General features: G+C 43.8%; 1 protein-coding gene across 1 annotated transcript in view; it reads right to left on the bottom strand.

Moving 5' to 3' along the window:
* Window positions 1–13,056, bottom strand: part of LOC119453754 (RNA polymerase II subunit A C-terminal domain phosphatase) — a 99,706-nt gene that overhangs the window by 48,363 nt on the left and 38,287 nt on the right. Inside the window, exon 8 of the mRNA XM_037715812.2 lies at window positions 979–1,092. Coding sequence (XP_037571740.1) covers window positions 979–1,092 — 114 coding nt within the window. The remainder of the gene's footprint in view (window positions 1–978; window positions 1,093–13,056) is intronic.

Below are 13,056 nucleotides of genomic sequence, written 5' to 3'. Positions count from 1 at the left end.
GTGTCTCTCCTATTTCACGGCAGCAAGTTCAGGGTGTGTTCATTATGCGAGGAAAAGAAAAAAAAACACACTTCTTAATTGGAAAAGTGGGGGGTGCGTTCCTTACGCGAGTGCGTTCAATATGCAAGTGAATACGGTACACCCCTATTCGTGTCATACACGCACTCTGATCATACAAAATTCTTTTGCTACAGAATCGGCAACAACGTTCGAGAAAGTGATAACAAAGTAACAGTTGTTAGCCGGTGAAAAACAGTCGCTATAAAAAGACATTTTAATGCGAGATTCCAAGCATACAAAAGTTGGAAGACTAGCCCTGGCTGCTAGTGATGGTGTGCTTGGTGTCATTTGAAGGCACAATTCAGGCACGAGGCTCGCACCGAAACTGCAGCCTTGCTCACTCTTATATGTGAGCAAGGCTGCCGCCAGAAGTCCAAGACAGTAAGCAATCTGACCAAGACAGTACATTTTGGACTAGTTGCTCTGTCATATGAATGGCTCAAAAAACGAATGGCTCAAAAGACAATACTTCATCGTCATCCGCCTATATTTAGGCCCTGTTATCTCCAATTACCCTTTCTTGCGCTAGCTTATTCCAACTTGCACCTGCATATTTCCTAATTTCATCAACTGACCTAGTTTTCTACTGTCGTCGACTGCGCATCCCTTCCCTTGGCACCCATTCTGTACACTGGTTACCTACCCTAATCATTACATGGGCTGCCCAACTCCATTTCTTTCTTTTAATGTCAACCAGAATATCGGCTATCCCCATTTCTTTTCTGATCCACATTGACAATACTTATGACGATAAAAATTAATATACTTGCAAACTATAAAAAACAAACAAAATGAACTTATAAGTTGCAAGCCAGCACAACGCGTTAAACTGCTGTCATTTTTTTGCACTATACTCTGTTTTACCAGACAAACTGTTCCTCCAGCCATGCTTGCCTAGCCACAGCAATGCAGTATTACCTTTGCCGTGCCAAGCCTTGCTGCTACGAGATGGGTCACACCAGGGCCGAGGTCAAGAGACACAGTGGCGCCTAAAGATTTTGCAACTTGCCATGCACGGCTCTTTTCAGCAGGCTGCATAGAAAATAAAGAAAAAAAGGGGAGGCCTGACTCAGACGATGACCATGACAACACTGCGAAAGTTGTTTGATTGATTCGGAGGGGGTGTGTGTAATGTGACAGAACAACACGTGGGCTACAAGAGATGCATTCCACAAAAAAGGAATAGTTAAAGTGAGCACTTGTCTAGCTGTCTTTTTTGCAATCGTCTCTTTTTAATGCCCATTGTTTCTTCCTTTTATAAAGATGGTATAGTGCAGTGCTAAGGATTGATTTTGACCAGACGAAGTTCTATAACCCTTTAGGTGCTTTCACTTTCACAGCAAAAATGACCTTACATCTTTCTTTAACTGGAATATTTTCGAACTTCCCTGTTACTATAACACTTTGTTTTCAAGCAAGTTACTCCGTACTCTATGCGTGAAAACCTTATTTTAGCTCATCACTTAACAATATATTCTCGTACATGCATTTGACATAGCTACAAATGGTACAGTAGGAAACAAAAATTATGGGGTTTTACGTGCCAAAACCAGTTCTGATTATGAGGCACGCCGTAGTGGGGGACTCCGGAAATTTCGACCACCTGGGGTTCTTTAACGTGCACCTAAATCTAAGTACACGGGTGTTTTCGCATTTCGCCCCCATCGAAATGCGGCCGCCGTGGCCGGGATTCGATCCCGCGACCTCGTGCTCAGCAGCCCAACACCATAGCCACTGAGCAACCACGGCGGGTTACAGTAGGAAACAAGGAAAATGCTTCTTCCTTTCAGTGCTTTAAAATCTTGACTATTCTGCAAGGTGAAATCAAACAGCAGCTTTCTTTTGCATGCGCGACCCACATGCAAGCTGTGAACGCCATATGCCCTCTTCCAAAATTTCCATCCAAAAGTGACCCAAACAGTACAGCAAGTGCGGCCATCAAGTGCTAATACAGTGCTGCCATCTATGCAGTGACGCAAAAACTAAGTGGATGCACTCCATCCATACAAAATGCTTTGAACACGGGGCTATTGTCCTACACAAGCTCAGCTCGTCGAGAGCACTTACGGAGTTAATGTGCCCCTAAATCTACGGACACAAGTGTTTTTGCATTAAGCATGTACAAACTAGCAAAAGCTACAAGTTGACAAATGACCGATGACAATTGGCTCGGGCACGTATAAAAGCTCCTTCCAACATGCATTTGTCACTGAATCCTATATCTGTCACTGACTAATAGCTGCATGTGGGTGACAGGAAGGTCAACCTAAAGACTAGTCATGTTTACAGTGCACTAGCACAAGCTTTCTTGCATGACAGCTACAAGACCATACATACTAGTTAGTATGTATGGCTAGTACAACTATGATACCAACTCCACTGGTACAGCACCAATACATGATAATGAGAGCAGAGCATGCACCCCGAGACACAATATTACTCCCCTTCAACCTTAGTAGAATGACATGCATTGGCTGGGAAAAAGAATCGGGGGAATTGAGGGGCTTTATTTTTTGTTAGTTATAACCATACATATTAAGCAGAAAAGCAAAAAGTCAAGCTCCTCAGTTCAGCTCATTCGTATTTGTCGTGTAGCGAGGGTCTTGACACTGGCAGCTGTGTCGCCTTCAGGTAGCGCACAAGTTTATTCCACCAGTTGCCAGCTCACAAGTTTGTGCACTATATGATGCTTGCGGTTGAAAAGGGCATTCCATTATCTCCAGCCATGGCTGTGAGGGGTGCTGGCTAACACTCCCAGGGCTAACCTTATACACACACACAAGCATGTAAAAATATTGATGGTATGATGGCTGTTGCGGTAGCTCTACGATAGAGCACAGCATGCGTGAGGCAGAAGATGTGGATTCGGCTCTAACCCACGGCAAGTTGCCTTTTAACACAAAAGCGTTAAGGGCCCCGTGTGGCAGAAAATCTGGCACCAGTGTCGGTCCCGGCATCGGCGCCTGCGTCCGTGGCCGAGAAAATCATCTCCAACCACACAGGCCCTCAGAATATATTTAGGCTATATGAATATGCCACGCCTTGGCATATTACGTGCGGCATATGTGGGTTATATTGCCACACCATTCTATCACTAATGTTGCTTGTCTTGCATTCTTGACAAAGCTATTCCTCGGAATTTTGAGAATGACAACCAACAAGCAAATTTCATGAAACAAAACACCCACCGCACATGCCTTTTATGTTAAATCTTCTCAGAATGAAATATTAAAGGTGCGAAACAATAACAGATACCTGCAAATTATGTAATTTTATTGGCATGGTTGTGCACTATCTCCAGGATCGGCCCACGCAAGGGGCCGCGTTTCTACCAGAAACCTCGCCTTCATGCATAGCGTTCGGCGCCAGCGTTTCCTAGTAACCATTAAGCTTGCATAAGCTGGAGTTGTCAGGAAGCATAAGAAGCAGTCCGGGATCTTTGAATGTTATCGCGTTCCACTCTTGAAAGCGAAGCTATTGCGCCCTCCAAATTTTTGTCCACTGATGTCCATTTTTCGTATCATTTTTTTTTTACATTTAAATTAAATGTAAGAGACTTTTTCCTATGCTTCCTTTGACTTCATTATCTGTTTGCTTTATATGGATGTGTGGGCTCATTTGCATTTGCCCAGACATTCACAATTACAAAGTAAACCCACAGGCACACACTTACGCAAAATGGTGCATTGTCGTGCCCAAATGTGCTCCCTGATCCTTTGCACAGGCAAACATTGGGAAAGGGCATTTGGAAGCTTTTTTTAAAGCCTAGTAATCTACTGCCATCCCTGGAGATGAAACGGCAATGCTGAAACTTTGTTAATTGTACAAGTGCATGCCATATTGCTTTTGTAGTGATCTCCTGTGTTATGCAAGGATGTACTGTAAGTTGAAAGTCAGCCCCTCGTTCTGGTCATTTTTTTTCACCCTCTTTGTGCTATAGTTACCTACTTACACTAACTAGTGGGTGCTTACTCTTCTCTATTCGTTACTGAGTAAACTATTTAGAAATTGACAGTCTCGATTTAGGCCAGGGCAAAGCATAGAGGAAGGAGATGTTTTTCCTCTTGGGGTGTAAATTTTATTCTCTCTGACATTTTTGCTAACATTTCTTATATTATAAACTGCATACAAAGCACAAGAACAAGCAGCAGGCCAACAACCAGATTAAAACACCAACACCAGCACTTGACCTGTGCAGACGTCTATCAGCTGAGTAGTGGTGGCAGCTCTCCAGCCCTCCACTTTCCTGGGTGTTTACGTGCCATCATGGACCAATGAGACACAGGTGGGAGCGTCTATACTATCCGGCGCTATTGTGAGTAATAATACGAGAGTGTGATTTCGCATCGCTATGCGTCCTTTTAGCAAAGATGGTGCAGGCATCTAACTAAATGTAAAAAACCAAGATCATGCTGATATCACACAAACTGAAGAAACAAGAAATGAAAGAACGTGCTCTAATCAGCCCCACGTCATACTTCCTCATACATCCACGATAATACATTTGAGAAACCTTGTCCCGAGATTAGACAGAACTGCTTACAGCCATCCCGGTGTTCATGGAACACCTTTCGAAAACCTTCCGTACCACACAGTAATGTGGAATTAAACTCGCGGGCAACTTTCGATGGCAATGACAGAAAAGCTATGTAGGCAAAGCGTGCTTATGAGTTAAAAGCTCTCCTGAAAAAGTCCCCGCTTCGCATCTGCATTAGCTTAAGCTACGGAAGAGAAAACCAAACATCTTATCTACAACAGCAAGACAAACAACAACAAAATACATCACGGAATGTTAAATTTGACTTATGTCTCAGTTTTTCTCTTCGGCATTTAGGCAAATGTGGAACTGTCGCAAGTGGAAGCTATGGTGATTCAATATCTCTTGCAAGAAACCGTAAGCCCCGTTGAACTCCGACAGAATACTTGGTGCAGAAACATACATGCAGAAGCTCAGGCCCTGTAGCTTCCCCTTCATTGCCACAAAAAGCTGCCCGTGAGTGTAGAAGCAAGCGTTTAAGTGGCCAAAATATACCCTGGTACTAGCATAGGCATGAAGATCCCCAGAGACAACTTACAGTCTCTATTCATTAATACACTGGAGAAAAACAAACATGCAGTTTATGGGAGATGCTGTAATTAAGGGCCCCAGATTAATACTGGCCATCGGGAGTTCTTCATGTACAGCCAAAGGAAAGTAAAACGGTCTTCTTGCATTCCACCTCCGCTGGAACATTGACGCAACAGCCAAAAATTAGAACACGACCGTATGTTGAACAGCATCTCACCTTAGTCACCGACTCCCTATGGTGGGGTGGGTACAGTGGATTTTCTTATATCGAATTCCAAGGTGATGGGAAAATTATTTCAATAAAGCATAGTTCAAATAAAAAAGGCCCCCTTAGAATAATGTGTTTGATAATGTGTGCATAGAGTGCACAATACATTCGGTGACCGATATTTTGGAATCGGGCGGAGAGTGCCTAAAAGTCTGAATAAACAAAGTTCGAAACATTAAATTTGCTATAAAATAAGTCTTTACTCCACAAGTGGCCACAAAAGCTGGTTAATCCATAGCCACACACATGCGCATATGCTTACATGCAACCTGGTCTGCACTTTGACCTCTGTCCCGGCTATCGCTACAGATAAAAGTACACTCAAACCTCCATATGACAAACTTTAATATAATAAAATTCTCGTCATAACGAAGTATTTAACTATTTATAACTTCTTCTACATAGAACACCATGTATTTAGAACCTCAATATATAGCGAAGTGCTTATACAAGATTTCAGCATAACGAATCTTCACTGCCATTTCGAAGGAATACCATGACAATAAATGGAAACTTCCACGGACGTGGATGGTTAAATGGTCGAATTACAAGTGGCTGCTTGCGAATGAAAATCTCAAATTGCGAGGCACCGCGCGACCGAGAGTGACTGAAGAAGTGGAGCAGCATCACGTTCCGTATTAAGTCCAAATGCGATATGATTTTATCGCACCCCGCGCGCTGCACGCTTGGCATGCGAGTGAAAGCGTGCAACGGTGAGCCAAGGAAGATGGTGGCTTCGTAAGTGCTGTCTTGCATCTTCCCGCACAAGCAAGGGGAAAGGAGTGGAGAGGAGTGAGCTAGCGATAACGGGATCAAGCGTATGCGAGGAGAGGTGGGGTGGAGGAAGTGGGAGCAGGTTGGCACGCATCTCTTTTTCCAGCTCAGCTAAGTGCATACGCAGCCCGCACGCCCTGTTTTAGAGGGAATCAGCCACGTGTGCAAAAAGCAGTCATGTCCACATAGCGTGACATCAGGTGCACTGTCTTCCTGTGCATTTAGTACTGCAGGTTGCGTAATCTTGAGTTTTGGAAACACGTTAAGTGAGGGGCAGGCCACGAATTAGCTCCCCACTGCCAGCACTTCTCATGATAGCATCGTCCCACTGCAGGCAACACTATCAGCCGCAGGGGCGGAGTGGACGCGAAAGCGTGGCTGGCTCCGATTTGTACCACCGATGTGAAAATATCATCGACACGGCATAAAATCGTCTCTATTATAGCTGACTCAAATTCCACATAATTATTTTTTTTTCTGATCCAGCTTTGCTTTTTCTGATAGCCGAATGATTCGAAAAATGTTGCTGGCCCTTCCGTATAAGAAAAATATATATCGGCAACTCTATTTATTTGCATAGAAGGTTGAATTTCAATGTAATGACATTTTGATATAGCAAAGTAACATGCTGATTTTACCGACATCGTTATATCGAGGTTTAATTGTAGTTTTTAGATGCAAATAACCTCCATCCCCTGCAACACAAACAAAGGCTGACCACGCCCCGATAGCTGTATGATTGTGGCTTTCTTCACAACAGTCACTGTCTGGCAGTTCCCTCACTTTACTGCCGCCCTCTTCAACAGATACGAGGATAGAGTTTGCGCTATTTGAAGCAGCTTGATGATTGTGACCTATAAAAATTTGTAATCCAGTAAAAGCTTGTTAATTCACAACTCATTAATTTGAAATTTTGAATAATTCAAAGTAGCTGCCACGGTCTGCCCAACAATGTATTGAAAGCAATATGTAACGCATATTGCTTTCCCAGACTAATTCCATACACATTAAGACCACTAATTCACACTGAAAACCGCACCGCCACTGATAATTCAAACTCCGCACCATCGTGAATGGGGACAGCGCTAGTGTGCGGGAGTACATTGGCGACACTGGTGTCGTCGCATGAGCTGCAAGGCTTTGCTCTTTCCATCTGCAGCCCTTTGTCTAGGCCTGACTGGACAGAGACACGTTTGCACCTGGCCAAGCATGGCCATCGCCTCTGTTGCAGGTCGGTTCTCTCTCCCAAGACTTTCAAGATAAAAATGCAGATCTGGCACTGCGTGCTTTGATCACTCTCAGATACCTTATTTTACATTTGGTGCAGCTGACAGGAATCGGATAGAAGTACTAGTTGGTACTACTACAGCGGGACAACTATGTCACGTCATACCAAGCCGAACATGAAGAACAAGTCGAAGTCCAGGCGACAGCGACGTCACCGAGCCTGCTCCAGTTCATCGCAAGTAAGGCAAAAGTCACCGAGGCGGATCTCGTCAGCTGAGGTACGTGGAAGATCAATATCAAAATGTCCGACTATGAAAAGCACTTCAGACAATTATCAAGTAGCAAGGCCTTTCGAAATGACAATAGCCAGGACAATGCTATGCTTATGGAGCAGATGTTGAAAGTGCAGGAGTCACAAATTGAGCAACATGGGTAATTGCTTGCTATGCTAACAGAGTCTCTGCACACTAACACTGGTTCCAAAGCTGAATTAGTGAAGCCGGACATGTTCGATGGGACGTCCGTGTTGGCAACCACTTGGCTGAAGTTCTTTGAATACGCTTGTGAAAAGAACTGCTGGGTGACGACACAGGATAAAGTGCAAAATATGAGGTGCAAACAATGCCAAGAAATGGTAAAAAAAAAATTAAATTATGGGGTTTTACGTGCCAAAACCAGTTCTGATTATGAGGCACGCCGTAGTGGGGGACTCCGGAAATTTGGACCACCTGGGGTTCTTTAACGTGCACCTAAATCTAAGTACACGGGTGTTTTCGCATTTCACCCCCAGCCAAGAAATGGTATGAGCTCCGCATAACAGACCATCAGGACGATGCCTGAGATCACTGGAGAGCAAGTTTTATCTCGGCTTTTGATCAAAACCCGGTTGACCGATGGGACAAAGCTATATTTTTCAAACAACGCTCAAGTTCACTAATTGGCTATTTCTACGAGAAGAGACGGCTGTTACTATTAGCAGATCCTACTTTGCCTGAATCGTCCATTGTGTCGTTAGTCATCCACGGTATGACAAAATAATGCCAAAAGCAAGTGCAAATAAGGTCGCCCAAGACAGTTGAAGACCTACTGGGGTGCCTTAAGAACGTTTGCAATAGCATAATTTGGCATAAATTATGCCATAGCACAGTATAATTGGACCCATTCAGCCAGAGTTCATCCGGATAACACAGCGACAGTGATGACAGCATCCACCAGAAGCGCAGCTTCCGACTATGCCCTAGCAACAGAGAGGTCAAGGAGACAAAAAACGAATAAACGTGGGTGCACAGCCCCACCCGTGTAACCAAAACGAGGCTGTCTACTTGATTCGATCTAACGTTTTGCAAATGGCTATGCTTATTAACGGAAAAGAAGTGCTCTAGTCGACACAGGAGCTTCAGTGAGTCTGATTACTCAAACAATAGTGAACGCAGATGACATGCGACAAGGTAAAGTGATAACGTTTAAGAGCTATCATGAATATTCTCAAAGATTCAATCCTGATATTACCCGATTTCGCCAAACCCTTCGTGCTCTGCACTGACGCGTCCAATTATTGCACAGCAGCAGTGTTATACCAACTAGATTCCAGCCAAGACAGAAGCCACCAGTTAAAGGTCATTGGCTATTACTCCTACACCTTTTCAAAAGCGGAAGTAAATTACACGACCACGGAAAAGGAGGCCTTAGCAGTAGTGCTGGCGTTATGATACTTCAGGAGTTATTTGGAGGGCCGTCGGTTCAAGCTTTTCACAGACAATCAGGCTTTGACATACCTTCTGAGCCTTACACAACCGAAGGGAAGAGTGGCAAGCTGGATTAGCGAAATTCAGCAGTTCACTTTTGATGTTAGCCACAGACCTGGTGAAAAGCTACCTGATGCGGACGCGTTATCAAGATTGCACATACTGCCAATAAACAACGATCAAGGTGCACACGTCGCAAGTGTATGGGAAGACACTGAACAGCTAAAATTAATAGACGAAAAGTTTGTTGTCCACCAAAGCAGCATATCCAAAATATTGTGGCTCTATCATGACAGTCCCCACTCAGGCATGATGGCTTTTGGCGGACTTATTTGAAGATTCAGCAACGTTTTACGTGGAAGAACATGAAAGCCGATGTAGAGAATTACGTCAAGACATGTCATCAATGTCAGACTATCAAAGCCAAGTTCCGCCCAAAAGGAAACCAGATGGTCATTCCCTCATATTCAGATGTCCCCTTCGAAGTTGTTCATCTCGATTTCGCTGAAATCAAAAAGAAAGGGGAGGGTGTGTGCCGGACTCAGTCTGTTATAGTGACTGTTGACCAGTGCACATGTATGGCGGCAGCCAAACCCGGAAGAGAAGATGCAAACAGTGTGATTACACTGAAGGAAAAAGATGCATTTAAACACACCAAGGTGATTGTTTCTGATAACGGACCTGCTTTCTGCAGCGAGAGGCTCCATCGGTGGGCAGCAGAAAAGGGTATCACTGAGATTTTCAGCAGCATACCACCCGGAAGGAAATGCCCTAGCGGAACGCTTCATGCGTGATTTGAAGACCTTCATTTCTATATATGCAGAATTTCATGGAGGATAGAAGTGTGCTCTTGAGGCAACGGTTAGGCATCCCAATTAATCTCACACAGCTGGACTTGGCTGTAGCCCTCAGTTTACTGCCTTTCAGAAGATGTGGTTACCAGCAGATTACGAACTCAGCATTGTTGGGAAGATCCATATTCCAGAATGCAGGAAGACATCAGAGGAATACAATATGTATAAACGCACAATGAATAAATACGACGAATAGCGCCATGCTACTCACATGCCTAACATACAACCTGTAGACATGGTGCTAGTACGAAAAGGTCTTGATCATTAGAAGAATGCTACCACGGGCCCTTATGTTGTCCTCAATATGGTGAAGCAGCAGGTATACACAAGTCGGTGCACTTTGAAGGACCAGCAGGCAAGACAGAAGTTACAACTGTACGTAACTTAGTGCCTTACCATCCGCAGAAGGATGTCAATAAGAGACCTGGAGGATGTAATGTTCCGGTCAAAAGAAGAGGAAGCGAAGAGTGAAAAGAAGGTAGAATGAAGACGGTACACAGTTGATCAGTCTCGGATCCTTTATGTTACATAGGTGACTAGGTAGAATGTTACTTTCGGTTTCGAGGAAGCGTCGGCAATGTATGAAAACTTGGAGGACACTTGAGCTTCGCCTTTAAGAGTGGAACGCAATAGCATTCAAAGATCCCTGACTGCTTCTCATGCTTCCCAGCAACTGCAGCTCATGTAACTATAATGTTTACCTGCAAAGGCTGGCAGTGAACGCTATGCATGAAGGCAAGCTTTCTGGTTCTTTTTTTTTTCTTTCCCCCGCACGGCGTGATCCGCGCTGCCGTGGATGCACAGAGGTGCGCGCCATCTGAATGGTTTTGCAAGGAACCGAGCAGAGCGCGCCACTCCCCACTAAGACAGAGCTCAAACGGCAGCTGAAAAAGGGGATTGTGTTTGAGTTTCAGCGTAACAGAATTATGTTTTCTCATATATTCAAATTACAATCCGATACTATCATGTCTGTAGGTTGTGTGTAAGTTGTACTTAACGAATTTTCTGACGCATTTTATTTTGAGAAATTCAATTAGTTCAGTAACGCCTATGCACCACGCGGAGGGCCCCTGCGTGGTTAGGGATGATTTTTCTCTAACGGAGAAAGACGCACACACTGGATTTTCTGCGACATGGGGCCCTTAACGCTATCGCATGAAAATATTGCTTTTCTGCATGACTTGGTTAACTCGGTGGCCGAATTGGCACATGGTGTGACCGCGTAGGAACGGAGTTCGAATTCTCAAGCGGAGCGCTGTATGGCATCTCAAATTTACTCGAAGCTATCTAAATTAACACTCGACTGTACCATGTGACCAAGGCCTGGTGCTAGGCCATGTATTTTGGAAGCGCTGTCTCAGAAATTGTAGATCACTGAGCAAGCGCGATTAACTTGAGCAGGGAATGCAAAGAGGAGGATAATCGCACCGGTATGCCCTGTGGGCTACGCACCTATTGGATAATGCCAGAGCATCTAGCGCTGGTCATTTGTTGAAAATTCGAAACACCTTGAAAGCCTAATTCTTCATAGCAACAATCCAGAACTCCGCTGATAAGTTTTTCAAGTGACCGTATAAAAAACGTAACAGCCAGGAAAACATAAGTGACGAAGGATTAACATCAGAAACAGCTCTGAATGGCTGCCAGTACAGTTATTAGACATCTTGGCACTCGTAATGTGACCGGGGACGGGGTGTGCATAATTAAGAAACATGTACAATCTTCTGTGACAGCGGCCCCTTCCCGATCTTAACATGTTTCACCGCAATATTTTGTGAATACTTCACCGCATAACGTGGCCCTACTGAGGCAAAGCTGACTAAACTGAACCAGCGATTATCAGAGGTGGGCGAATATCAACCTTTTTGAACACAAATTGACTACGAATAGTGAGTATCGAATATCGAATCAAATATCGAATAGTCATACGAAGGTGCATAGATTGCATACAAATGAATACAAAGTGCTTACAAATGAAGGTGCATACATTTTCTTTTCACTCTTAGTTGCTGTTATGTGGAAATATGCCATGCTCTGTTCCCAAAATAAATTTTTCTACTGCAGTGGCGCAACGACGGGGGGAGGGGGGGGGGAGGGGGGAGGGGGGAGGGGGTTGTAACACCCCCCTGAGACTGACCTAACCCCCCCTTTTGTTTAACCCCTTTTCTTTCCTTGCGCATTTGAGTACTGCAACTAAGATGTAAGACGCGCAATCATCTTCACACTCGCAAAAAGCGCATTTTTTACAATTTCCGGTGAAGAAATTGAAATTAGTGCTATTTAGATGGTATTGGCAAACTGTCAACCCCCCCCCCCCCTGGCAGAGATCCAGGGTGCGCTACTGTTCTACTGTATTTCTTCTAGTCCTAAGATGATTGTGGTAACTGCCATTTTCCCTGCTAATTCCTTGTCTAAATTTTTCTTCTCAAATCGTTTCTTCTCTCTAAGTGTTATAAGTGCAATCTCTTCACAAAACTGCATAAATTCCTGACGCATTAAGTGTTATCTTTCCATTTGTTCCTACATGTACAACTGGTAACCTACATGTTCTTCAAGGCTACTTTTTCAAGTATCCTGTTAGCTAACTGTCTTGTGGAAACATGCATTTGTATTCCCAAACTCTCAGCATTCTTTTTATATTGCCATCCTTACCTGAGTGTTCTTGGTTTTTCTTTAATTTCCATTTTTTGAAGTTAACTCTTCTGCCTAGATGTTCTTTAACCATGTTTTATACTTAAATCCTGCATACTCACATACATGGATATATACCGCATTGCTCTCGAATGAGAGTAGCAGCATTGTAAATAAATAAATAAAAAGTGGGAATATTTACTTCATTATAATTAGGGACCACGCCTGCACTGACTAGTACAAAGAAGACAGCTAACCTATCAGTGACAAATGATCAGTTTTAAACATAAGACCACTAATTTTCAATAAGAAACCTGCATGCATAGTCTCTCAACAACTGCAACCTGCAACTACAAACAAGCTTTCTTAAAAATAATGGCTGCTGCATGAGTAGCTCACCAAAAAGGCTAAATAAATGGTTGCCAAAAT

This window comes from Dermacentor silvarum, chromosome 5, assembly GCF_013339745.2.
Source record: "Dermacentor silvarum isolate Dsil-2018 chromosome 5, BIME_Dsil_1.4, whole genome shotgun sequence".
Taxonomy (NCBI): domain Eukaryota; kingdom Metazoa; phylum Arthropoda; class Arachnida; order Ixodida; family Ixodidae; genus Dermacentor; species Dermacentor silvarum.
The sequence above is the reverse complement of the archived record's forward strand: the minus strand, read 5'-3'. Positions and strand labels throughout refer to the sequence as shown.